The sequence below is a fragment of the Lagenorhynchus albirostris genome, chromosome 3 (assembly GCF_949774975.1).
Source record: "Lagenorhynchus albirostris chromosome 3, mLagAlb1.1, whole genome shotgun sequence".
Taxonomy (NCBI): domain Eukaryota; kingdom Metazoa; phylum Chordata; class Mammalia; order Artiodactyla; family Delphinidae; genus Lagenorhynchus; species Lagenorhynchus albirostris.
Window position 1 is genome coordinate 42,385,012 of NC_083097.1, and position 25,916 is coordinate 42,410,927.

Consider the following 25,916-nt stretch of genomic DNA (forward strand, 5'->3'; position numbering starts at 1 on the left):
GACGGCACGTGCAGTGCTGCTATGAAAGACAACCGCTGAGACAAAGGGAAGAGAGACAACTGAGGAAGCACAACCACCTGAATTCTGAGATCATTTTGTGTAGAAGCAAACATCAATACAGTGTAACAGAAGGGTTGGCTATCGCCTCAATTTCACCTAAATCACACTCGTTCTTTCAATCTTTCCTATCTATGGCACTGATACCACCATCCCTCCACCTACGAATCTCTTGCTGACTTTGGCTTCTTAACTTTTATATTCAGTACATCATCAATTTCTACTGATTCTTGCTTTAAATGTTTCTCTTCCAAATTACAATTTGGCACCTTATTATTTCACACCTGAGCAAGTGCAAGAGCTGCCAAAATGGCCTCCCTACCCTTTGCAAATCACCTTAAACACTACTAAATTTGCCCTAAAATGTCAAATTCTTCTTGTTGATCACCTGCCCCCATACTTCTGGCAACTCTTCACAATCAGTAGGAAAAGCTGTCAAATTCATTTTCTGGGCATCCAAATCTTCTAGTCTCAGTTTAACTCACCTGTTTACTCCTATTGGCCAGTACTCACCTACACATTTTATCCTGTTTATTGTTTAATACTCAAAGGCCCCTTGCACAATTCCACTGCTGTACCCTTATTCACATTATTTCACCCATATGGGTCATTTTCCCATTCTTTGTTGCCTATGCACACTTCATGCATCCTTCAAGTCCCACTTTTTTCTTTGAAGTATTGACCTAATGTTCCTATCAGAAGAGACCTCTTTCTCTGAACCTCAAAGTAACATGTGTACTGTCCTAAGTTATTTTTGTTTATATTACTTTAATACAGGCACGTGGTTAAAAAAAACTTATGAGGATACAGAGGAGTATAAAAAAGAAGTCTTCCTCCCACCCTACCAACCCCAGTCCTAATCACTAGTAATAGCTTCTTGTGTATCTCTCCCGATGTTTCCTTTGCATACATAAGAATGCAAATATATGTGTATGTGTATATTGTTTTACTCAAATGAGTTCATTATACTACACATGCTGTTCTGCAACTTCCTTTTTGTCTTTCTAAATCAACTTTATAAAAGTATGGTTCACTTCTAATAAAATGTCATTTTAAGTGTATAAGTGAGTGTGTTTGACACATGTATACATCCACGTAACCATCATCATAATCAAGACATAAACCATTGCCATCATCCCCAAAAGTTTCCTCATCATGCCTAACAGTCAATCTCTTTCCTCCACCCCTGTAGTCAGGCAACCACTGACCTGCTTCCTCTCATTAGAGACAGATTTTGCAGAGATGACTTTTCTAGAATTTAATATAATGAAATTGTTCAGCATGTACTCATTTTTGCCTGGCTTTTTTCATTCTTATATAATGTTTTTGAGAGTTGCTTGCAGTGTTTGGCTGTTATTAGTAAAGTTGCTATGAACATTTGCTTACAAGTCTTTTTTTGTTGGCATTTTCATTTTTCCTGAGTAAAAACGTAGGAATGAAATTGTTAGGTCATATGATAAGTGTATGTCTAACTTCATAAGAAAGTGCCAAGCAGTTTTGCAAAGTGGTTGTACCATTTCATTTTATACTCTTACAATCAGGGTATGAGTATTCAGTGGCTTCACATCCTCCCAACACTTGGTATTACTGATCTTTTTAATTTTAGCCATTTTGATTGATATATACATAGTGGTATGTCACTGCAGTTTTCATTTTCATTTTTCCCATGACTAGCGATGCTGAACTTATTTTTACATGTTTATTGGCCATCCATATATCTACTTCTGCAAAGTGTCTGTTGTCCTTTTAAAACTTCTTTATAAATTCTAGACAGAAGTCTTTTATCAGAAATATGTATTGTGCTATTTTCTTCCTACAACTTGCTTTTTTCACTTAACCTAATATTTTGTTTTTGTTTTTTGCAGTAGGCGGGCCTCTCACTGTTGTGGCCTCTCCCTTTGCGGAGCACAGGCTCCAGACGCACAGGCTCCGGACGCGCAGCCTCCGGACGCGCAGGCTCCGGACGCGCAGGCTCAGCGGCCATGGCTCAGCGGCCATGGCTCACGGGCCCAGCCGCTTCGCGGCATGTGGGATCTTCCCGGACCTGGGTACGAACCCGTGTCCCCTGCATTGGCAGGCGGACTCTCAACCAGTGTGCCACCAGGGAAGCCCTCACTTAACCTAATAATTTTAGTTTATCTTATGATATGTAGGTTTTCTCTTTCCAGGCAATGGGTTTCCTCTATAAAGGAAGGTGCTTTTTAAAATTAACCAAATAATTTAGCATACTCCTTACACAGAACAATCATTTAAAAATACTTGGTGATTATCTCTTTAAACATGGGAGGAATGTAATTAACATATATTGAGCAGTTATTTTGTGTCATTTTTTCCCTGTTATTTTATTTAATCCTCACATAAACCCCTAGAGGTAACTGTTTCCTCAATTTAAAAATGAGGAAACTAAGTCTTATAAAAGTTAAATATTTTGCCAGGTATATCCAGCTAGAAGCCCAATATAAATTTCTACTCACAGGGTCAAATTTTTCCTCTTCTAAACTTTTAGAAGTCTCACTCTTTTCTTCTTCATTTTGTTGTTCAGCATATCGCAAAATCCATTCTTTCATATTTACTTCCAAATTTTTTTCTTCCTTTTTAGGCTAGAAAGAAAAAACAAATATCTGAAAAATCAAAATTAGAAAAAGGTGTCAAAACTATCATCAAGTGTCACTGCTTTTATAATTTCTTTACACTCAGAAACAGTAGACACATAAGCCTCAAAAATCACATTCTCTACTGTTCAGTGAAGGACAAATGAATGGAACTCAGCATTAATAAGTCTAAACTTACATGATCCGAAGAATACATTTACATAAAGAGGCAAAAAAATGAAAGAACTATTAAAAACTAGTGTTGTCCTTAAAAACAGTGGTTTTGTGGGGATGATGTTTCCACAGATTTTTGCCCTGTTTATTTTTAAGCTTTATTGAGGTATAACTGATACATTAAAAATTGCACATATTTAATGTACATATTATTAAAATGTTAATTATTTACTGTATATATATATGTGTGTGTATATATATATATACATATATATATATATATATATACACAGACTCACCATTTTGATGAGTTTGGACATATGCATACACCTATGATATCATCATTACGATCAAGGTACTAAACATATCCATCACCTCCAAAAATTTTTGTGTGTTCTTTTGTGTGTGTGTACAGTACTGTACTGTTAACTATAGGCACTATGTTGCATAGCAGCTGTATAGAACTTACCTATCTTGCATAACTGAAATTTTATAACCATTAAGCAACATTTCCCCATTTGCCCCTCCTCCCTTTAGCCCCTGGTAACTACCATTCTATTCTCTGTTTCTATGAATATGACTGTATTAGGTACCTCATATAAGTGACATAATGTAGTATTTGTCTTTCTGTGATTGGCTTATTTAACTTAGCATAATGTTCTCTAGGTTCACCCATGTTCATAGATGTTTTATGATATGCAGAGTACTTAGGTGTAATGCGTAATGAAGTGTAATGAAGTACACCTTCCAGTACTAATGCCTTTCTGTAATCCCCTTCCATACAGATTTTGAATTGGCCACATGACTTGCTTCAACCAATGGGACATTAGCAAGAGTGATACAAGCAGAGGCTTGATATAAATTTGTACACTGGGGCTTACTATCTCAAGATACTTGCTCTTGGAAGCCATATGTCAAGTAAGAAGTCTGACCACCCTAATATCACCATATAAGAGGAAACCTAAGCTAGTCATGTGGAGAGAGAGATGACTTGCTAGCTCCCAGCCGAGGCACCTAGTCATGTGAGTAAAGAAACCATTTTGGATGTTCCAGTCTGAGGAGATACCTCATGGAGCAGAAGAACTGCCTGGCTGAGCCCAGTTCAGACTGCAAAATCATAAGAAATTCTTGGTTTAAGTCACTACATTTTCAGGTGGTTTGTTATGTAGCAATAGATAACTGAAACCGACAGTGATAGAAGAGTTTGGCAAACCCATCAGACATTTTCAATAAGTAAAAACATTATTGTAACCTAATATTTATACCCTTATGAACTATTACATGTGCTTCATTCTGATTTTATACAACTTTAAATGTTTAATTCTTAAATTACCTTTATCATAGGATCTTCTTCCTGTTTTTTGGTTTTAGATTGCAGTGGAGGTGAAATAGTGGCTTGTATTTGAGGAGACTGGAATTTTGGCCTACTTAGAGGTTGCTGCTCTTCAAATTCCTGACTGAATCCTTCAGGAAGTGCATCTTAAGAGAAATTGGGATGAAAATAAACATGTACATGATACATAAAATACACAAATATTTATTAAACACTCACATAAACTCTGTCTAGACAAAGAGCACCTAATTTTATTCTACTGCTCACCTCCTAGGAATAGAAATCCTATGATGAACCTCGTTTTATTATCAAACCAGTGGGAACACTCTCTAGATGATAACCAGCCCACCTCTATTTGACCATTTATTTCACCCTCAATATGCTAGACTCCTAAATTTCCATAAGAAAATCTTAACCCTCCCTTCTCTTTGGTTGCCTGTCACAACATGTGACAGTATCCTTAATCAGTCATAGAAGCAATATGCATTCCAGGTTCTTGCCAAAGATTACAACCTTGACGCTCTGCTTAATTAAATATTATTTATCCAAAGCCAGACAGCCCTAATTTCTAAACCAAAACGAGGATACACAGCCTGACAGGTTACAGACAGGCAAACTTTGAGAATCTGCTGTATTATGTGCATTGTAAAATGGCTATCAACAACTGAAAGCAGCACACAAAAAAATAATTTCTTCTTGCACAGACTACAACCTTTAAGAAGAATATACTAAAAAGACTAGAAAAGTGTAAGAACATCCTAAAAATAAATAATTATAACAGTGAAAAAAATTTTCAGTACAAGTCCAAAGCTTGATACAAATATCATAAACATTGAAATTACTTCAAAAGGTTTTATAAACTGAAAGATATTTATGCCAATACTGCTTACCATCTGAAAGATTTAAACAGAGCCAATCCAAGGCAGAATGAAGATCACCTCCATGTAAGAGTGTGTTAGTCATGGCATCTTCAATGTCCTTAGTCTTAAATGAAAATGCTTGTAAAGCCATGTATAAATCCTATGAAAGGGAAATGTAACGAAGTCATTCTGTCAATTTTCTCTTTTTTCATTACTAAGTCTATTCTCCAATTAATTTTAAACCAGAAACTCTGACACAAATTGTAACTTCAAAAATATCTTTTTTTCTCTTTTTTTCCAGTTAGAAGAGTTAAATGTGCTCATTGTATTGAGGTTTTTTTTTTGATGTGCAGACCATTTTCAATGTCTTTATTGAATGTTACAATATTACTTCTGTTTAATGTTTTGGTTTTTTGGCCCTGAGGCATGTGGGATCTTAGCTCCCTGACCAGGGATCGAACCTGCACCCCCTGCATTGGAAGGCGAAGTCTTAACCACTGGACTGCCAGGGAAGTCCCTCTCACTGTATTGAGAATCTGAGAACTATAGATAAATAAAAAAGGACCAGGAGAAACTGCTCATATTCTCACTATCTAAAGATACTGTTTGCAATGTAGTATGCTTCCTTTCAGTCATTTTTCTATGATTTTGTAAAAACAAACTTTACTTAACATTATAACATAAGCATCTTCCCAAATTATTAGAAACTGTTCATCAATTTTAATAGTTAAAGAATATTCCACTGGGTAGACATATCATAATCTATTTTCCTATTGGTGACGACTTAAGATGTTTACTTTTTTTATTATTATTATTATCAGCAGTGCTTCAATGAACATGTTCAGACATAAAGTAAAGCTTTTTATTGTACTTTCTAAAGCATGATCTTTACAGCTGGGCAGGACTGGGTTCAAATCCAGACTGTTTACTTTGCTACTTAGTAATTAAAAACCTCAGGCTATAATATATGTAATCTTTCCAAGCCTTATTTCCTTCATTTGAAAATTGGGGCAAAATACTTTCCAGGATTGGTGTGTCAGAGAAAATGTAAGCAAAGTGCCCACCACAAGTCCAACATAATTTTGGGAATGTAATTTAGTTTTCATATCACTATTTTAATGCATGTACTTGTTTTTGGCACAGTTCCTTCCTTATTCTTGAAGATGGAACTAATCTATATGAAATTTCAATGGAAGTTGAAAAGTCATTTTATCTCACATGTGGAGCTGTCTTAAAAATGCTCCACTAAAACTAAGTAACTTAAAAAAAGTTTGCAAAATACCTGTAATTTTTTGGCAGTAAGTCTTCCAGAAATCACTCCCTTGTCATTATTTTGCTTTTTATGCTCATTTATCACTCCAATAATTTTTTGCTCTAGTTTGTTATTAATTACCACCTGTTGAGACCAAAAAGGTCATATTAATTAGAAGATAAATAACATTTAATAATTAAATAATTAGAAGCAAATCACACAGTTTTCTATATCCCTTCCAACCAAGCCCAGAATTTCAGCTGAAATCAGATACAGTGATTATCATATATTGGAATACCATTCACTGGACCACATTCCTACCATATATTTAAGAAAAAATGGGCTACGGAAAAAGCAACAACATGTGGCAAGGCAAAAATCCTTTTATAAAGCCTCTTGAAGCCGTATGTCTCAAGACTCTGTCCTTGGACCACCCTTAGATTGCCATCATAAAGACAGATTCCTAAGCCCTATCCTAAACATACTGAATCAGAATCCTTGGGGATGGAACCCAAAAATTTGCATTAATGTAAACCAGCCCAAGCACACTGCCTGAAAGAATGGATGCTACACTAAAAAGAGGGCAAATCAAGTAAAAGTAAAAGCTTATATAAATTGTAATAATTAGGTTACACAAATTATTTTGGCTTCCAGAGTTTGTTTTCTACTTTTTCCTATTGGCCATTTTACCTTCTGCTGTTTCCATATGTTTAACCTAAGATTATACAGCCAACTACCTTCAAAACTACCTTCTTTTGATCACATCTTTACTGATGCTCACTACGAGCAATGCACAAAAACATACTTCAGGAATTCAGTCTAGCACAGGAAACATGTATAAAATGATAAACTGTAACCCAGCAAGTCATTATTTAGAAAGATGTAAGAAGTGCTGATGGAACCACCAGGAAAATAACCTGGTGAGTTATGATGGACTTCACAGAGGTGACAAATGGAGAAAGGGAAGTTGATATACTTAGAAGTTTGGACCTTATCCAGCTCTTCCTTAATTTTTTACAGGCTCTCAACAGATGTGTACGATTTACTTTTATTTAGTATCGATGAGGAATTACTGTACTATTTACAAAAATTTAAAACACCCCATCACTTGCTTATATTTAAGAGTATATCTTTTTTTTAAGGTAACATTTCTTGAAATGACTCAAAACCTTGATACTCACTTTCAAGATAGATTTATCCAGATTTGCAGGACCACCAGAATCATTTGCAGAATTAAAACTATAAATTTTCGGACCTGTATATAACAATGAACAGTCAAGGTAATTTAATGATTAATATCCATTACACTATTTTAATTTTCCTCTAAAGATCGCTAAACATTAAATATTTGATTTCAGCTCTTTCTTTTCCACTTTACCAAAGAACTCAATCTGGAAGTCAGCAATACTTCCGCTAAATTAGCAAAAACATTCTACCGCTTAGCACTCTCTAGGTTAACTAGTTTCTCAGAGTGTAAATGCCTGGCACTTAGCTGAAGTAAGACCTCTCAGAGGATATTTGATTCCTGGCAGAGAAGATGGGTAATTCTGAAGAGAAAGCACTCCTCCTAAGGCAAAAAGGAGGTGGGAGTTCCTATCATTCTCTCCTACTGAGTATAAGGTTGCTATATTAGTTTCCAAGGCTGCTGTACAAACTTGGTGGCTGAATATACAGAAACATTCTCTCTCAATTCTGAAGGCTAGAAGTCCAAAATCAAGGTATCAGTAGGACCATACTCCCTCTGAAGTCTCTAGATAAAACTCTTTTCTTGCCTCTTCTGGCTTCTGGTGACGCCAGGTGTTGTTTGGCTTGTCTGCCTCCTTCTTAAAATAGGTCTTCACGTGGCCTTATTCCCTCTGTCTCTCTGTATGCAAATCTGTCTCCTTTCTCTGGATGCTAGTCATTGGATTTAGGGCTCTCCCTAAATCCACGATGACTTCATCTCAAGATCCTTAACTAATTACACCTGCAAAGATCTTTTTTCCAAATAAGATCACATTCTGACGTTCCATGTGGACATGAAATTTTGGGGAACACTACTCAACCCACTACAGTTGCCAAGTCTGTTCCAGTCAATAGAAATGCTATATATTAACAGTTTTCTAACAATGAATAACCGGGAAGGAACACATTTTATTTTCAAACGTTGGTCTCATGATCTCCTTACTCTCTTAAAAATTATTGAAGATCCCAAATACTTTTTGTTTATGTAGGTTATAATATTGATATTTATCATACTATAAATTAAAAGGGAAATTTTATTTATTTTTAAAGATTTATTATTTTTATTTATTTTTGGCTGCGTTGGGTCTTAGTTGCCGCACGTGGGACCTTTGTTGAGGCACACGGGCTCTTCGGGCTCTTCGTTGCGGTGTGCGGGCTTCTCTCTAGTTGTGGTATGCGGATTTTCTCTTCTCTAGATGAGGCGCGTGGGCTCCAGTTGAGGCATGCGAGCTCAGCAGTTGTGGTATGCAGGCTTAGCTGCCCCACGGCATGTGGGATCTTAGTTCCCTAACCAGGGATTGAACACACGTCCCCTGCATTGCAAGGTGGATTCTTTACCACTGGACCACCAGGGAAGTCCCAAAAGGGAAATTTTAAAAAATATTTATTAATTCATTAAAAATAAACCTACTACATGTTAATATAGTACTTTTATGAAAAATAACTATATTTTCCAAATCAAAAAAATTGTTTTCTACTTTTGCAAATCTCTTAACATCTGGCTTCTGCATTCAGTCTTCTGTAATATCACACATCATGTAGTCGCTGTACACTAGAGAGAAAATGAACATGAAAATGGCAAATAACATTTTAGAATTATTATGAATATAGTTTGATCTCATTAAGCCTCTGCTAGAAAGGTCTCAAAAGTTCCCCAGGATCCCCTAAGCACACTTTGAGAACCACTGCTATATAAAAATAATCCTAGAATCGTACAAAACCTTGTTACTCTGCTTTTATAAACCTTAAAATAGGATTTTTTTTCACTTTGAGAAACCTAAACATTAAAGAGTTGCTTATTATAAAGTCCAGGATTTTAGTCTCTGTTGACTTACATTGGGTTGTTCATTTTAAGATGCTAGTTAATATAATGAGGCATTTAAAAAGGAAAACCAAAGTTTCTGAAAATAACTATTTACATTTGAGCAGTCTGAACTAGGAACATTGGTGGGTCCCTGAATTACTTCTGTGCTATAGTTAAGAAGGTACCCAAAGCTACCTAGAATACATTAAAGGATAATAACAATTCTGGTATTCCTGGTATGGTTTTCCTCATCTTTTAGTCTCAGACTTTACCTTAATCCTGGTAACCCTGCTCATAAACTCATGTCAATGGTTATAAAGGAGAGTATATATCAGTAGTCTTTAACCATTTCTGGGGGGTCTTATCAGTTGTAGTAAATTCATTCACAAATTTAGCACACTAATCAGTTTTAGAGGTCCCTAAACCCATGGAGGGGCTCCAGTTATAACCCTTCTGAAAAGGTACAGACAGATGAATGCTTCATTACCAAGACAATACTGAGAAACAGTTCAGGTTCCTGTGTTACTGCCAGAGGTAAGATTGTAAATTCCGTTAATAAGTGTCTTTTGGTTTTCTTTTTTGTTTTGGCCACGCCACGCAGCTTACGATATCTTGGTTCCCCAACCAGGAGGTAAACCTGAGCCCCAGCAGTGAAACCTCTGAGTCCTAACCACTGGACCACCAGGGAATTCCTGATTGGTTTTGTTTTTTAAACTAGTGAATTAAAGATTGCAGTCGGCTCTCATTTTTCTGCTCCAACCATTCCACCTAAAACGTCCGACCATATCACTTCCTTGAGGTCAGCTTATACTGCTAACTTCCAGAGGGCAAATAAAGGATCTAAGTCCCCAGACTATCAGGAGGGGAATGAACACCCACACTGCTGTGAATTCGCTGGGTGTCAATCAGGGTCTCTAAAAATGGTATGTTTTCATTTTATTCAGTACTCTGAGGAACTGAAGCAATAATGAGATCTTGCCAGGGATGTTACCAATTAAATCAAGTAAACCAGTAAGGCCCTTTCATTTTCAAATTCTTCCTAAAACATGTTCACGTAAGATTTTTAATCGGCATGAATGAAAACTCCAAAATCTGAAATGCATTTTAAAACAATCTGATAGAAATCCTTCTAAACTGTATTTACACTTCCTGCCATTAATACATACAATAAGCAAAATTCAAAGCTTTTCATGATGCATTACTTATTATGAGTATCTATGACTTTGCTCAGAGGCTTGCAGAGGCTACCCAATTCCCTGAGACTGCTCTAATTTTCTATTTAGTGATTCTTTGGTCTTCTCTCCTGTCAGCTGCCACCTTTCAGAATGTCAACCTAATAACTCCCCACCCCCAAATTCTAATCTGTTACCTAGGAAAAAGTGATGGCACCAGAAGAAAATAGATACTGAAACTTGTAAATGAGTAACCCTATTTTCAAATACAATTCTAAGTCAATAGGCCATGGAATAAAAATGGTCCCCATTCTTTTGCCAAGTAATGTACATAAGATGTATGACAGCTACCTTTCTTGCTGCTTAGAGACCCTTCTCCACAAGTTTTGGTTTTGTTTCAGATGAAGGGAGTTATTGGAAATCTGACTGGAAATAAGGAAGTTAGTGTGCAGGATGTATCCCTAAGGCAAAAGCACTAAGGGTTTCAGATTTATAATGACTGTTCATGGAACAAAGGAACATATGTAACTGGCTCTCAAAAATATTTATTACATTAAAGTTGAAGCACAGAAAAACTAAGTGATTTCCTCAAGATGACTTAGCAAGAAAAAAGAAGCATCAGCCAGAATCAATTTCTTGTTGCCCAATACTCTTTTTTCTTATGGAATATTTTCCTTTTATACAGTATTGCTTTTTACATCATACAGTGATTGTAATGACCCACTATCACTGAAACATTCACTTCGAGGTGCTGGTGCTGGTGATAGGTGCACTGAGGCACTGTGGCTCCCTTCTGCCCAACAGTACACATCTGCAAGGGGAACCAAACCAGCCAAGAGACCCAGTCAGGAATAAATAAGACCCAATCTTGTCCTCACGGAACTCATATTCTGGTGGAGTAATTAAGCAACTAATTACCCAAATAGGCTATGAAGGGGAAGTATAGCATATCTGGAGAATAAATTAGAGTTAGCTGATATAATCTAAGCAGTCAGGGTCTGTGAGGAAGTCCATCCATACTGCCAAAACTACCTGACTAATCTTAGCTAAGGTCTCTTCCTCATTTAATATAAACACCAGTTCCCCCCCCACCCCACTCACTCCACCCATACAGACTTTCTTCTTGTCTTCCTGCATCATGCCAAGCTTGTTCCCACCTTAAGGCCTTTGCCCTTGTTGCCTAAGCCTCAAACATTCTGTCTCCAGATCTAATAACTGGTTGCTTCAAATCATCTCAGCAGGTTTCCTCAGAAAAGCCATCTCTGTTCTAAACCAAAACAGACCCCACCACCCAATTTATTCTTTACCAAGTCACTGTTTTCTGACTTTCATGGCACTTTTTCTATTTTATTTTGGTGACCCTAAAAACTATAATGGTTTTTATGAATTTATTCATGACATCAGTCCCCTAGTCTTATTTCCCTCTTAAGATTTTAAGTCTCAACTAGGTTTAAGAATTTTCACAAACACAAGCCTTATGGTTGTAAGCACCCTCCACCAGCCCCCAATAATGTAAGCCCCTTGAAAGCAGTGATCTCAGTCTGTTTTGTTCTTGTGGTATCCCCAGTGCCTAAAATCTTGCCTGGCACATAGTAGCTCTTCAAACATTATTTGATAAACAAAAGAAATGAAAAAATAGAAGTGGAAGAATACCCAGGATTGTGCCAAGAACCATTTCGTGGCACCAGTCATTTTCTACCTCTAGATGAGAGTCCAATTTTGAGAAAGTATGCTATGTACAATCCTTCAAATTGTTTGAAAAGCCAGGGAGAGAGATGGAAGCGGAGTAAAACAGTTACATTTACATTAGGAACAACAAAGAGTTCAGAGATCATTTTTTCTGTGTACTTTTCCACTTTTTTCTTCCAAGTAGGCCTATTATATGTAATATAAAAATATCCAGAGAGAAAAAAAGAAAACAAAATCATGTGGCAATCTTGCTACAACATTTTATTTATACTGCTATATATATCGATTTATGGTTATAAAAAATTCTCTACAAATTTGGTAGATAACCTCTCATTTTCTCTCTTTTGATTTCTTGGTCTTAGTAACTCCTCTGAAATTTTCCTTGTCACTTACCCAAGAAATTTTTTGGATGACTATATTCAGAGCATTTGACTAGATACTGAGGGATGTTAATATGTAACCATAAAACTGTTCCTACCCCCTACAATTTTATAGGATAGATAAAATGTATAATTGCTCACATAGGCAAGATCTAAACATCAAAAAGAATGATTCAAACAACAATGATATACATGAGCTGGGGAGACAGAAGAATTCAAAAAGTAGTTGATATTTGGGGTGGGTATTACAGGATTCTGGTAGATAGCATTAGGGATAGATAGCATTCCAAATGAGAGAAAACAGCAAGAATAAACATGAGGAGGCAGAAAGCCAACAGCTGCATTTGGAGCAGTGAAAATACACCAGATTTGCTAGAGCTGAATATAGGAACTAGTAAAAAGGCTAGAAAGGGGGTCTTAGATACGAGCTGAATGGTTTGTATTTTATCACAAAGTCAGTGAAGACGCTGTAGAAAAAACTGTTAAGTGACATGATCAAAGCAGTGGTTCTGAAAGATCAATCTGATGCTTTATGCAGAACAGACCGGAGAAGGAAAAAAGAGCACAGCTAGGGAAACCCATTAGAAGGCTGTGTTGGTACTCCATAAATTCATGAGTGCCTAAACTGAGGTGTGACCAGTATAAATCAAAAGTGAAAAGGGCAGGGCTTCCCTGGTGGCGCAGTGGTTGAGAGTCCGCCTGCCGATGCAGGGGACACGGGTTCGTGCCCCGGTCCGGGAAGATCCCACATGCTGTGGAGCGGCTGGGCCCGTGAGCCATGGCTGCTGAGCCTGCACGTCCGGAGTGTGTGCTCCGCAACGGGAGAGGCCACAACAGTGAGAGGCCCGCGTACCACAAAAAAAAAAAAAAAAAGTGAAAAGGGCATATATGGAAGAGAAGTAAGCAAAGACTGCACGGAGCTTGACAACAGATCGGATGTGAAGAAGAAAGGAAGACATAAAAAATAACTATTGACACTGGATAGAGGAATATGGAAAAACAGAAACAAAGAAGTCACAGGAGAAGCTAGTTTGGGGGAGAGAAGTATAGTTCAGTATTAGCCATGTTATTAAATTTGACGTGCTTGCAAAACAGGGCCAAAAATCCAAGTAAATGCAGAAATGGCTGACTTGAGCTTGGAATAGACCAGGATTGGACATGTTGACTGAGGAGTCATCTACAAAAGAAAAGACAGAAGTAATGGAAGTAGAGGAACTCTCCTGAAAGGGCTGTAGAGAGAATCATACTGTCACAGACTGACACCTACGGTAATGGTCATATTTTGGGGTTGGGAGAATGGGAAGCCAAAGAATAGAACAAATGACTATTAGAAAGTTCAAAGAATTCAGAGGAATATCAAGAAAAGACAGAGTTAGAAAGAGGCTGATTCACAGAGTAAAAGTGCCACAGAATATTTAAGGAGACATTCTATGTATTTGTAATTGCAGGCATAATAACTTTGTAGTTAAAGGGTTACAGTATATTGTAGGGCAAAGAATTATTATTCACCTTCTAAGTGAAGGTTTGTTACCTGCCTACTTCTTCAGTTTCATCTCTTTTCCTCCTTAGGCAGTGCTTACATTCTGAGTAGCTTAAAGGCCCATGCTCTTTCCTGACTCAAGATCTTTGCACAATAGTGTTCCTTACCTCAGCCAGGAATACTATTTCCCCCATTCTGTACAGCGTTAACACCTATTCATCCTCCCGATACTGTCACTTTCTCAAAGAGACTGTCCATTACTCCTCCTTTTCCCCAGTAAAAATCAGATTACGCTGTTAAATTCTCTTCCTTAGCTTTTCTTTGTGGCACTTATCAATCATAGAGCAACGTTTGTGTGACTACTTCATGGCTGTGTGCGCCATTAGATTGGCAAGCTCCAGGAGAGATGATTTGTCTGTTTTGCTCATCCCATCCCTAACTTCATGCCAAATACACAGTAGGTTTTCAACAAATATTTGCTAGACTTATGTTTCAGTAAGAACTACAAGCAAACAAGCTAAGCAGAAGAAAACAGCGTGTAACTGTCCAAATCAGCTGTAATAGTGGCCTGCTGATCTGCAGCCAGAACCGGCAATCTCCAAATTGAGTTATCAAACCAAACTACACAGTAAGCAAAAATGCACTGCTGCGGTAAAGATCGCTGATAATTTTTACAATAGGTTACCCATATTCGGTGTGTAAGTGCTGAAATTCTTAAGTACTTATTTTTTGCACAACACGTGGAAACGCTACATCGTGGCTGAAAATGGTTTGAGAAGCAAGGAGAAAATGGGTCTGGCTCTAGGACGTTAATAATTCCACACACTACTCTCTGCATTCGCCTCGCTGGTTTAGATGACGGCTCAGGACGGATCCGCACTGAAACGGGAGCTAATGCAAATTTCTTTTGTTCTCAGGAGATGAAGTGGAGGTTTGGGGGACGCTACCGTCGGAACTCTGGAGGCCCAAGCAGCTTACACTGATCTAAAACAAGGCTACCCGATGGGGAGCCAGCAACTCCGGGTGTGAAAGAGAGAAATGTTAAGACCGAGGGTCCGCCCAGGTGCGAAGGCTTCTCCCTCGGGACTGGCAGTAGCGGTTCAGGAGGAGGCCGGGGCCCGACCGCTCGTACCTTGCTTGACTCGGGGATCCCTGGTGCTGCTAGTAGCGGCGGAGGGGGTTGGCCTGACCACAGGCTTCTTGTTTTGGGCCTCCCCGGCAGCTCCGGCCTCGGCGGATTTGGCTCTGGAAGCTGATACAGCGGCCCGGACCGCCGCGGCCCCCGGCGCCTTGTGTTTCTTGTTCTTGCCTCCCATGTTGCAGCTGCGGCAGAAGACTCCTCCCGGTCCAGGTCCCGGAACCACTCCCGCACCGCCTCCAGAAGCTCTTCACATTCCCCGAGTCCCACGCCGCCACCTTGCGTCCTCCATCCGGGCTTCTAGGCCCTGCTACAACCGCTGCTTCGCAATTGGTCCGGCTCACCAAGGTCCCGCCTCCTCCCCGCCCACCTAGGCGTCTGCTGCGTGCTGGGAACCCTCGCCTCGCTCCCTCTTTAGCCAAGGAGCTACCTATCCGCCGGTGTTTAGGAGAGGAAAGGAAAGGTCGAAGGAGAAAAAGGAGGCAGGGAAAAAGTCTCCGGGGCTGCGTGACTCGACTAATTTTGTCTCCCACGGGCCCCTGTTGCGGCTTCGCTTGGCGTCACGGTCGGTGCGGTCGCGGAGCATCTTGGGTAGGAGGGAGATTCGGTCTCGCAGCTCCGAAAGATGGCGGACGCTTTTGGGGATGAGCTCTTCAGCGTGTTTGAGGACGACTCGACCACTGCGCCCGGAGCCAAAAAAGACAAGGAGAAGGGGAAATGGAAGGGGCCGCCAGGGTCTGCGGAAAAGGCCGGGTAAGGAAGATGTCCCGAAATGCCTTTTTTTCTTTCTCTCTCCTCAGTGTTGAGGGAAGAAAATCCCACTCTCTTCTGAAGACCACGAGAAGTAGGGTGTAAGTTAGTGGCGTTGGGAAGTGAAGGGGGTTGAGAAAAATGTTGAGGAGGGAGGAAGAACGTTGGTTTGGGGGAAGCTGGGTCTTGGCGTTCTCCAGTGGCCGCAGGCAGCGTGGACTTCTGACGCTTGCGTAAGGCCTGACTATTACCCCTGCCTGCGCCCTGGGGTCGTGAGGGTAGGTCAGGTGTCTCTTAGTTTCTGTACCCCCAGCTCCAGCACAATACTGGGCACAATACAGGAAACGAATCACCAGTTGAGTAAAGGGTTAAGAAGCTTAGAAAATGTGACTTGGATTGACGGGGAGGGGAAAGGGCAGATAGCAGGAGACGGGAAAGAGATTCAATATCCAGGCTGCAGTTTTCTTGCCCATAATGAGGTGATAGCACCAACCACTAGGGTGTTTGTAAGGAGTAAACGAGATAGTATGTGTAAGCGCCTAACAATGCTTAGCACATAATAGATTCTCAAATGCTGGCTTTCTTTGATTTTATTAAGAAAACTTAAAAAAATTACTGGTCCCTGAAACTTAAAGTAAGATGATTCATTAGTAATGAATAAAATTTACTCTTGACGTTGGGGGAGGATACCCAATGAATGCTTGAATTAAATTAGTCATGATTTTGCTCTTAAGGAACTTTTATTTGAGGTAAGGAGGTGGTACAGATACATATTTTAAAGAGTTAGTAGGAGCTTGAAATAGAATAAGCTGTATATACAGTTAAGTGCTATAGAAGTTCAGGAAAGAGAGCTATTTGTGATGTCTAGAGAGCCTTACATGCAAGAAGCTATTCTGTGTTGAGATGATTCCTTATTGACCGCTGAGAATTTTTTTGATTTGTTTTGTTTTGTAGCACAAATTGGGCTAGGCGGAGTGTTTGCTTAGGGACTACAAGAGATAAGCCTGAGAATATAAATTGGTTTTAGATTATGAAGGGCCTTGAATAGCAAGCATATGAGTTTTGATTTCATTTTAAAAACCCAGGTGAACATGTGTTTTTTACCTAACTTGGTGACTGGATAGGTAGAGTGATAGTTTAGAAAAATTAATTTGGTATCAGTAGTCAATGTATTGAAAGAGGAAAGACACTGATAGTAAAAAGTAGATTGAAAAGTATTTCAGTTATCTAATTATGAGATTATAAAAACCTCAACTCAGGAGGTGACAGAAGGAAGGAAAAGGAAAGATAAAATGTTTTGAAGGAAAAAATTGACAGGCCTTATTTAAGGAGGACAATGGAAGAGGGGTCAAAAGAGACGTTTTGAACTTGGATATCAGGAAGAAGAAAAATAGGGAAATTTATAGATTTTGATTTCGAAATTAATTTGGCTTGAGACAAAGTGAAGTGATGATAGTATATCCATATTGAAGTATCCATTGGGCAATTTTAATCTGGGTTTGGAGAAATACCAGAACTGTAGGTATATATTTGGATGCTATTTCAATTGGTCCTGCTTGAAGTGGAGATTCCTGTGGGAAAGTATAGTTTTCCCACACATAGAGATTAGATGGATATTAGAACAATCAGGAGTTTGAAATGTCACATAAGAGTGAAACAAAGGAGAAAAATAGTCTTCCTCTCTCATTGAGTTAGAGGGTGTAGTAGTCTTGGAGAACTTTTCAGGGAAAATGAGAAAGGAGGACAGGTTCTTTTAATTTTTTTCCAAACAGGAATAATTAATAATTTCTGTAGTTTGAATGGGCAACTATGATGTTATGAAGATGATACATGTATAATTTCCTACTGCGGTAAATACTTTGTTTCAGAATTACTCAGGGAAAATTCACTTTGCAGTGTATCAGGGGTAAGCTGTTTCTGCAACCTTCCAAAGTGAAAATTTGTAGGATATAAAAACAATTTATATTTTAATTTTACTAGGAAATATGTGAACATTAGAGAAAGGAAATACATAAGAAAATATAGACCATGATTAACTTACGGAACTTTGTTTACTACCAACACTTCTAACTAGGCCTAGACGTCTAGGTATTTTTAGGGAAAAATCCAATTTGCCTTATTGTAACTATCATACTATCATAATTATTTGTATCGTAGTCAATATGTATAGCATGATTTCCACCTGATTTGTATAACACAGAAGGGCAAATCCTAGAACTTTAGAGGATCTTGTCTTTTGTATTGATATTTAATACTCTAGACCAAGTGGGTGCTTTTTTAAAAAACTTTATGAGAATTGTCTGGAGAGAGAGAATAATATGAAAAACTCCATGTACGCATAACTCAGCTTCAGTATTATCAAGTCATGGTCAATTTATTCCCACACCCTTTTTTTGTAAATCAAATGCTACTAATCATGTTATTTCTCCCTAAATATTTCAGTATGCATCTCTTGTTGATAGTGACTTTCTTTTCCAACGTAACTGTCATGCCATTGTTATACCTAACAAAATGTACGATAATTCCTTGATATCATTGAATAGTCAATCCACAGTAAGATTCCCCAGTTGTCTCAAAGGTATTTTTTTGTAGTTGGTTTATTTGAATCAGGTTCCAGACAAAGCCCTTACACTGTTTTGGTTGTTATATCCCTGAAGTCTTTCATTTTACAACAGTCCCTTTTTTCCTTACGCTATTGATTTCTTTTGGGGGGGTGGATGAAAGGAGAAACCAGCTCATTTGTTCTGTATACTTTTCTACATCCTGAATTTGCTTTCTTATGCTGTCATTTTACTAGCTTTTTTATCTTCAAGTATTTACTGTAAACTGTCCTTATATCTAGAGCTGAACTATGCAATCTATAGTAGTCCCCCACCCTTATGTGAGGGGGATAGGTTCCAAGAGCCCCAGTGGTTGCCCGAAACCTTGGATAGTAACAAACCCTATATGTAGTATGATTTTCCCTATACATACATACCTACGAAAGCATAATTTATAAATTAGGCACAGTAAGAGATTAACAGTTACTGAAAATAAAATGAAATAATTATATCAATATATAAGTTGAGAACTTTCACCTTTTCATTTTTTTTTTAATTAATTTATTTATTTTTGGCTGTGTTGGGTCCTCGTTTCTGTGCAAGGGCTTTCTCCAGTTGCGAAAGCGGGGGCCACTCTTCATCACAGTGCGCGGGCCCCTCACTGTCATGGCCTCTCCCGTTGCGGAGCACAGGCTCCAGATGCTCAGGCTCAGTAGTTGTGGCTCACAGGCCTAGCTGCTCCGCGGCATGTGGGATCCCCCCCAGACCAGGGCTCGAACCCACGTCCCCTGCATTGGCAGGTAGACTCTCAACCACTGTGCCACCAGGGAAGCCCCACCTTTTCATTTAAAGTAAGCACTTGACGGCTTCTCTTTGGCGTTGCCAGCATCACTACTCTTGTGCTTCGGGGCCATTATTAAGTAAAACAAGAGTTACTTAAACACAAGCACTGCCATAGTACAACAGTGATCTGAAAACTTAGACAGCCACTAAGTGACTTAACAGGCTGGATACTGTTGGCAAAGGGATGATTCATGTCCCAGGCGGGATGGAGCAGGAATGTGCACGATTTCATCATGCTACTCAAAAAGGCATCCAGTTTAAAACTTATGAATTATTTACTTCTGGAATTTTCTGTTTAATATTTTTGGACCTCAGTTGACCTTGGGTAACTGACACCTTGGAAAGGGAAAACATAGATAAGGGGGGACTCCTGTAATAGCTACTACCTACCTGTAGCTGTTGAGCACTTAAATGTAGTTAATCAGAATTGACATGTTCTGTGAATGTAAAATATACACTGTATTTTGAAAACTTGTTATAAAAAATGTCAAATACATCATTTTTATCTTTATATACTGAAATTATAATATTTTGTATATTTTGGGTTAAATGAAATACATTAAAATTGGTTTCTTTTTTAAACTATTTTAATATGGTTACTAGAAATTTAAAGTTATATAGGTACTTGCATGTATATATCTTGGACAGCTGCTGATGTCGAGACTTGATTAGAATCATTCAATTGTTTAGATAAGAATACAGTTGAATAGAGAGTTGAATATAGTATTAAAGAATAATGGAACTCTTCTGAAGGAAAGTATTCTACAATGAATTTAGGTTTTAAGCTTCTCAAAGGTATAGCTGCTGTGGCCTCTCCCACTGCGGAGCACAGGCTCTGGACGCGCAGGCTCAGCGGCCATGGCTCACGGGCCCAGCCGCTCCGCAGCATGTGGGATCTTCCTGGACCGGGGCACGAACCCGTGTCCCATGCATCGGCAGGCAGACTCTCAACCACTGCGCCACCAAGGAAGCCCTGTTTCTTTGTTTTATAGTTGTACCAACTCCTAGTAGGTTTAATTACAATGCTTTGGTTGATGCTTACTAATTCAGAAAGAATAATAAAATGTTAGAACTAGAGGGATCATAATTATCATTCATGTCTTTTACTGAGGGCCAAGGATATTGATCGCTTGTCCAGAGGAGATTCATGTAAGTAATATGGAACAACTGTGAATACCCATTCCACTAAACGGGGCGTGAGAGGAATTACATATTTCAGGTTTTGCCAAGCATCAAAGAATAAACTTCATTATGGAAATGTTATTCAAGCATATAGATCAGTACTACTATTTGTTGACTCTTTTTTTAAAAAATTTTTCTGTTGAAATAAAACATACAAAAAAAAAGTGCGAAAGTCATGGGACAAATTTTCCTAGTGAACACACCAGTGTAAGCCCTGTTCAGGACAAAAAATAGAATATTGCAGAAATCCCTCTTTTTCCCCCAGTAAAGTGACTAACGCGATAATCACGTGTTAGTTTTTTTTCTGTTTGTTAATATAATGTAATTGGATTCATACAGAATATGTTCTTTTGTTTCTGGCTTTTGCTCAACATTGTAAAATTCTTTTTTTTTTTTTTTTTTTTGCGGTACGCGGGCCTCTCACTGCTGCGGCCTCTCCTGTTGCGGAGCACAGGCTCCGGACGCGCAGGCTCAGCGGCCACAGCTCACGGACACAGCCGCTCCGCGGCATGCGGGATCCTCCCGGACCGGGGCACAAACCCGTGTCCCCTGCACCGGCAGGGGGATTCCCAACCACTGCGCCACCAGGGAAGTCCGTTTGTAAAATTCTTAACTGTAGCTCTGGCAGTAACTTTCGAAGTATGATTGAGGTTTGGTGTGGGATCAGAGGAATATTCCCAATTACCTGAAAAGCCTGCTCTTTTTCAACTATAGGAGACTGAATTTTTCTTCACATAGTTCAGCCAAAAACTGTATCACAAGTTCAATGTAGAGACAGATGAGAGTCCAGCTGCCTTCTATTAAGCCAGACATTAAAGAGACTTGCAAAAATATAAAACAATGCCATTCTTCTCATTAACATTTTTTTGGGAAAATACTAATTTTTTCAGTTTTAATATTTAATGTGGTAAACATCAATAGATAAGACTACAGAAACAAAATTCATTGGAATCCTCAGTAACTTTTAGACTGGAAAATCAAAATCAAAATCTCTCATTTCTGAGATCAATGATTTTGGAGCCACTGATCTAATATAGTTTAATTTCCATTTTCCTGGTAATTAATGGTTCTTGAGCTCCTTTTGGTATGCTTATTGGTCATTTGGATATCCTCTTTCGTGAAGTGCCTGTTCTAGTCTTTTGCTCATTTTTTTATTTGGTTATCTTTTTTTTTTTAATTTGTAGCCGTCACTTCCATTATTTTAGATACATATGCCTTTTGTCAGTTATATTTGTGTTTTCTCCCACTTTGTCTTTTCTCTGTACTCTCTTAATGGTACCTTTTGATTTACAGAAACTCTTAGTTTCAATGCAGTCCAATTTAGCAAACTTACTTTTTGGTTAACAATTTTATGTCCTGTTTAGTAATACCTAAAGATAATTTTCTCATTTTATCTTCTAGAGGCTTTGTTGTTTTTGCCTTTCACTATTAGATCTAATATCCATATTGATTTTTGTGTATAATTGGCATAGGGGTCAGATTGATTTCCCCTATGGTTATCCAATCCACAAAGCACTGTTTATTGTCACTACTTTTGACCAGTGAATCCAACCACATAAAAAAAATTTCTCCCAAATAGTAATATTATGCCGTTTAGAAAAGCATTAAATGTTTATTGAAAGTGTTCATGTAAATGTCTAATGGTATTTTACAGTTTTTAAGAATATTATATTAGTAATAGTTGTGTTAATGTGAGTTGCAAAATATTTTTAGAACAGAATTTTGAAGAAACTGAAATGAAAGAGGAGTAGTATTCAGTTTCATTAGTTAAAATAAGAGTATTCTGGGCTTTAGCCACTTTTGATTTGTAACATCTATTTACATGACTTTTTGTTAATAGTGTATATTATACATGGGATAATATTTTATGGAGTCACCCTTAAAGTAAGAAGTGCTATTGCAGAATTCATTCTAAACCGTTCACATTTCAGAAAACGTTTTGATGGTAAATTACAATCTGAGTCAACTAATATTGGAAAAAACAAGAGAGATGCAGACTTCGAGGGCACAGATGAACCCATTTTTGGAAAGAAGCCCAGGGTAGAAGAGTCAATAACTGAAGACTTAAGGTAGTATTTCCATTGTTATAAATGTTAGTAACTCTTAACTTGGGTGGTTGCCTGAAGTTTTGAAAATTGTTTATATGTTGTTACTTTATGAAAATATTTGTTGTATTAGAGAAATGAAAATAAATATTCTTTATATATTCATATAAACATATAACTGTAGGACAATTATGTAAGTTTGGGGAAATGGAAAACAATATAGAAAAGAAAGGCTTGTAATACTTTTGAATCCAATTTTAAGAAAGAATCTTGAAGCCTGATTTTTTTAAAAAGAAGAAATGCCATTTCATTTATTTGTTAATGTCTTAGAAGAGGATCACTGGAAGAGTGGGATAAAAGGAAAGAATAAAACTGACACAATGGAAGGGAATACTTGAGAAGGAGCATTAGGAGGAATTAGATTTTCACTGTTGCATGTAGCAGTAGAGTGGCTATGAATCTCAATACTACTATCAATGAGGGAGACCCATGGATATGTGTGGCTGAAATAGCTGGGTGTTTCTTTGAGTTCAAAAGTTGGAACTTTCTAGAAATTGATTAGTTTCTTAGGTTGACCTGTTTCCTTTTGTAGCGATGATCATGACTTTGCTTTTCTCATTTGCGATATTCTAGCTTGGCACTACAATGAAGAATTTACTCCTGTGGTTTTGTTGTTGTTGTTTTTTAACCGGTTAGCTGCTGTTGTAGCTAGCAAAAGTAGGTACTGTAAATGGTGGTAGATGTATTACTGAAATACTTAAGATGCACTGTTTGTCCAAACTAGTGGAATAGGTTACAAAATAATACTGATAATTTAAAATCATTGTTGCTTATTGTAGTAACTCTTGGGTTTTATCCAAAGTATGGTTATTGATTTAAAGTAAAAAATCAGAAGTACAATCAATAATAATGGATCTAGTGCAGAAATACATCTATTTTTCTTCAATTTATCCACAATCATGTCGTTTCAGAGTCTAAACAGAGAACCTAGATGAGTATAACTTAGGATTTTGATGAGAAGAGGGAACACTTCTATAAATTATAGCAACATCTGTATTAGGCTAGTTTATTTTATACTTCCTTTGGTTTTTTTGGGTTCTTTTTTGCGGTATGCGGGCCTCTCCTGTTGCGGAGCACAGGCTCTGCACACACTGGCTCACGGGCCTAGCCTCTCCGCGGCATGTGAGATCTTCCCGGACCGGGACACGAACCCGTGTCCCCTGCATCGGCAGGTGGACTCTCAACCACTGCGCCACCAGGGAAGCCCCGTAATGGTTTTTATAAGCAGCTTTGTGTTTTGAAGCAGTGATAATGCTTTTGTAGAGGTACTTTTTATCCAAAATAGTTACTGGAACTAAGCTGACATAATTCTTTGAATAATCCACTTGGAGTCTGTCTGTTTTGTATTTGTAATAAAAGATGCTAACTCACCATTTTGAATTCCCAACATATATAATTCTCAGTAATTTATTTTAATGTAATTTTAACAATTTTTTTTTTAAGTTTGTCAGACTTGATGCCCAGGGTCAAGGTACAATCAGTTGAAACTGTCGAAGGGTGTACACATGAGGTAAGCACAAACAGTGTATGGTAAGTTGGTGTTATAAGTGGGATTTTGCTTTGGACTATCTAATCTGATGATTGACAAGCAGTTTAGCCTTAAGGGCTTTGGAAACAATATGTAGTTTCTGTGCAGTCAGTGTACATAGTCTAGTGGAAGGAGCTGGGGGTTTGTATTCAAACCTGAGCTTAGACACTGACACAGTGCTTTTCCTAACTACAGTCTTGGATAAATTTCTTAACCTCTTTGACATTGGTTTTCTAATTTGTAAGTTTAGAATAATGGGATTTACATCATGGGGTGGTTGTGAAGATTATGTAAGAAAATTAGGTGAGATACCCAGCACAGAGTAGGGTTTTTTTGTTTGTTTTGTTTTGCTGAGTAGGAATTTAGTACATGTTTATTCCCATGCTCCTAAAGTCAAGTAACAGTGACATTTTGCAGGTCCCGTGCTTTTTTGTGTTTTGCTCTGATGACTGATATATTGCAGTTTCATTGTTTGCCACAAGATGGTGGTCACTGATAGCTTGTAGTAACCGTTGATCAGTGAGCATTTGTAAACATGGGACATAAGGAAACTGTAACACTAGTTCTTTCTATTAAGCCCTTCTGCTTTTACCATGTAACCTTATATGTTATTGCTACAGTTAATTGAGGAATCTTATTAAAGACTTTATCAAATAAGCAGAGTAATTCCAAATTAACAAAAATTGCTTTTGATGTAGATCTGGAACGTTACTTTTTTAAACACCTGTTTTTCTACTTGAAATTTCCTTATGTTCCTTTAGAATATCACTTAGTTTGGCAGGTATAATATCCATTAGATCATTCATTAAACACTTACATTAGACCCTATTTGATGCTGTGGTCTTAAAAAGATGGGAGAAAAACCTCAAACACACACAAATTTTGCTCTCAAGAGGTCAGAAGTTCTTTCTGTCCTCCTTCATGATTATCCTCAAGCCCTCCATTCTGTTATCTCCTCTCACTTTTTTAGCAGGTAACCTTACCTTTTACTTTATCTAGAGGTTTGAAGATACCAAGTTGGAGTCACATCCACTCAAAGGACAAGGCACTGCATTGTTTAGGCTGAGGAGAGTTGCTCTGCCAGTGTTCTTGGTTGTATCCTATCCTGCCTCCACAAAGACTTGGATCATTCCATTTTCCCTTGACTGTTTCTGGTGTCTCCTTTTCTCTATTTTCCTTTTCTTATCAGCATATGAATATTCAAAAGCTTCTCTTTTGTTCTGTGTTGCTTTTTAGCCACTGTGTTGTGTTTCTTCTTCCCCATTGTAGTCATTCATTCAGTACATATCTTTTGGGTGCCAGGTATATTTTATTATTCACTGAATATAAAGAGATAAACAAAAAAAGTTACGGTCCCTTTCTTTTCAGAGTTGTTATTGAGTGCTCTGCTTAGAAAATCCCTGCTAAGTGCTCGCTTCGGCAGCACATATACTACAATTGGAACGATACAGAGAAGATTAGCATGGCCTCTGTGCAAGGATGACACACAAATTCGTGAAGTGTTCCATATTTAAAAAAAATAAATAAACAGAAAATCCCTGCTAAACTTCCTAACCTTCCAGTCATCTTTTAATCTACTATAGTTAGATTTCTTCTTTCTCCATGTCTTTCAAACTGCTCTGGCAAAAATCACGAATAACTAATTGCTAAGTCTATTTGACTCTTGATTATTCTGTTGTTTTTCTATTTTTCTGACTCCTTAGTCTCTGTAGGCTTCTCTTCTACCTGTCTGTTATAAGTTAGTGTTACCCAGACTGTTTTTAGAGAATAAAAACAAAACTCTGATTCTCATACATGTGAAAACACAATTTGTT

At 38.0% G+C, this 25,916-nt stretch overlaps 2 protein-coding genes and 1 non-coding gene across 8 annotated transcripts in view; 2 read left to right on the top strand and 1 right to left on the bottom strand.

Annotated features, from left to right (window-relative positions):
* Positions 1-15,656, bottom strand: part of DHX29 (DExH-box helicase 29) — a 48,222-nt gene extending 32,566 nt beyond the window's left edge. The window contains exons 1-6 of the mRNA XM_060142953.1: positions 15,149-15,656; positions 7,449-7,522; positions 6,298-6,411; positions 5,046-5,175; positions 4,156-4,301; positions 2,532-2,657 (exon numbers count right to left, since the gene is read on the bottom strand). Coding sequence (XP_059998936.1) covers positions 2,532-2,657; positions 4,156-4,301; positions 5,046-5,175; positions 6,298-6,411; positions 7,449-7,522; positions 15,149-15,332 — 774 coding nt within the window. The 5' untranslated portion in view covers positions 15,333-15,656. The remainder of the gene's footprint in view (positions 1-2,531; positions 2,658-4,155; positions 4,302-5,045; positions 5,176-6,297; positions 6,412-7,448; positions 7,523-15,148) is intronic.
* Positions 15,596-25,916, top strand: part of MTREX (Mtr4 exosome RNA helicase) — a 128,244-nt gene continuing 117,923 nt past the window's right edge. For 2 of the 6 annotated variants that reach the window (XM_060142956.1, XM_060142959.1), the window contains exons 1-3: positions 15,601-15,907; positions 22,401-22,538; positions 24,018-24,084. In XM_060142956.1, coding sequence (XP_059998939.1) covers positions 15,780-15,907; positions 22,401-22,538; positions 24,018-24,084 — 333 coding nt within the window. In that variant the 5' untranslated portion in view covers positions 15,601-15,779. Of the gene's footprint in view, positions 15,908-22,400; positions 22,539-24,017; positions 24,085-25,916 lie in introns of those variants that run through there. The other 4 variants (XM_060142960.1, XM_060142957.1, XM_060142958.1 and 1 more) reach the window with 4 other exon arrangements.
* LOC132518987 (U6 spliceosomal RNA) lies at positions 25,510-25,616 on the top strand. Its single transcript, XR_009540092.1, has one exon. It is a non-coding gene; the product is annotated as a U6 spliceosomal RNA (small nuclear RNA).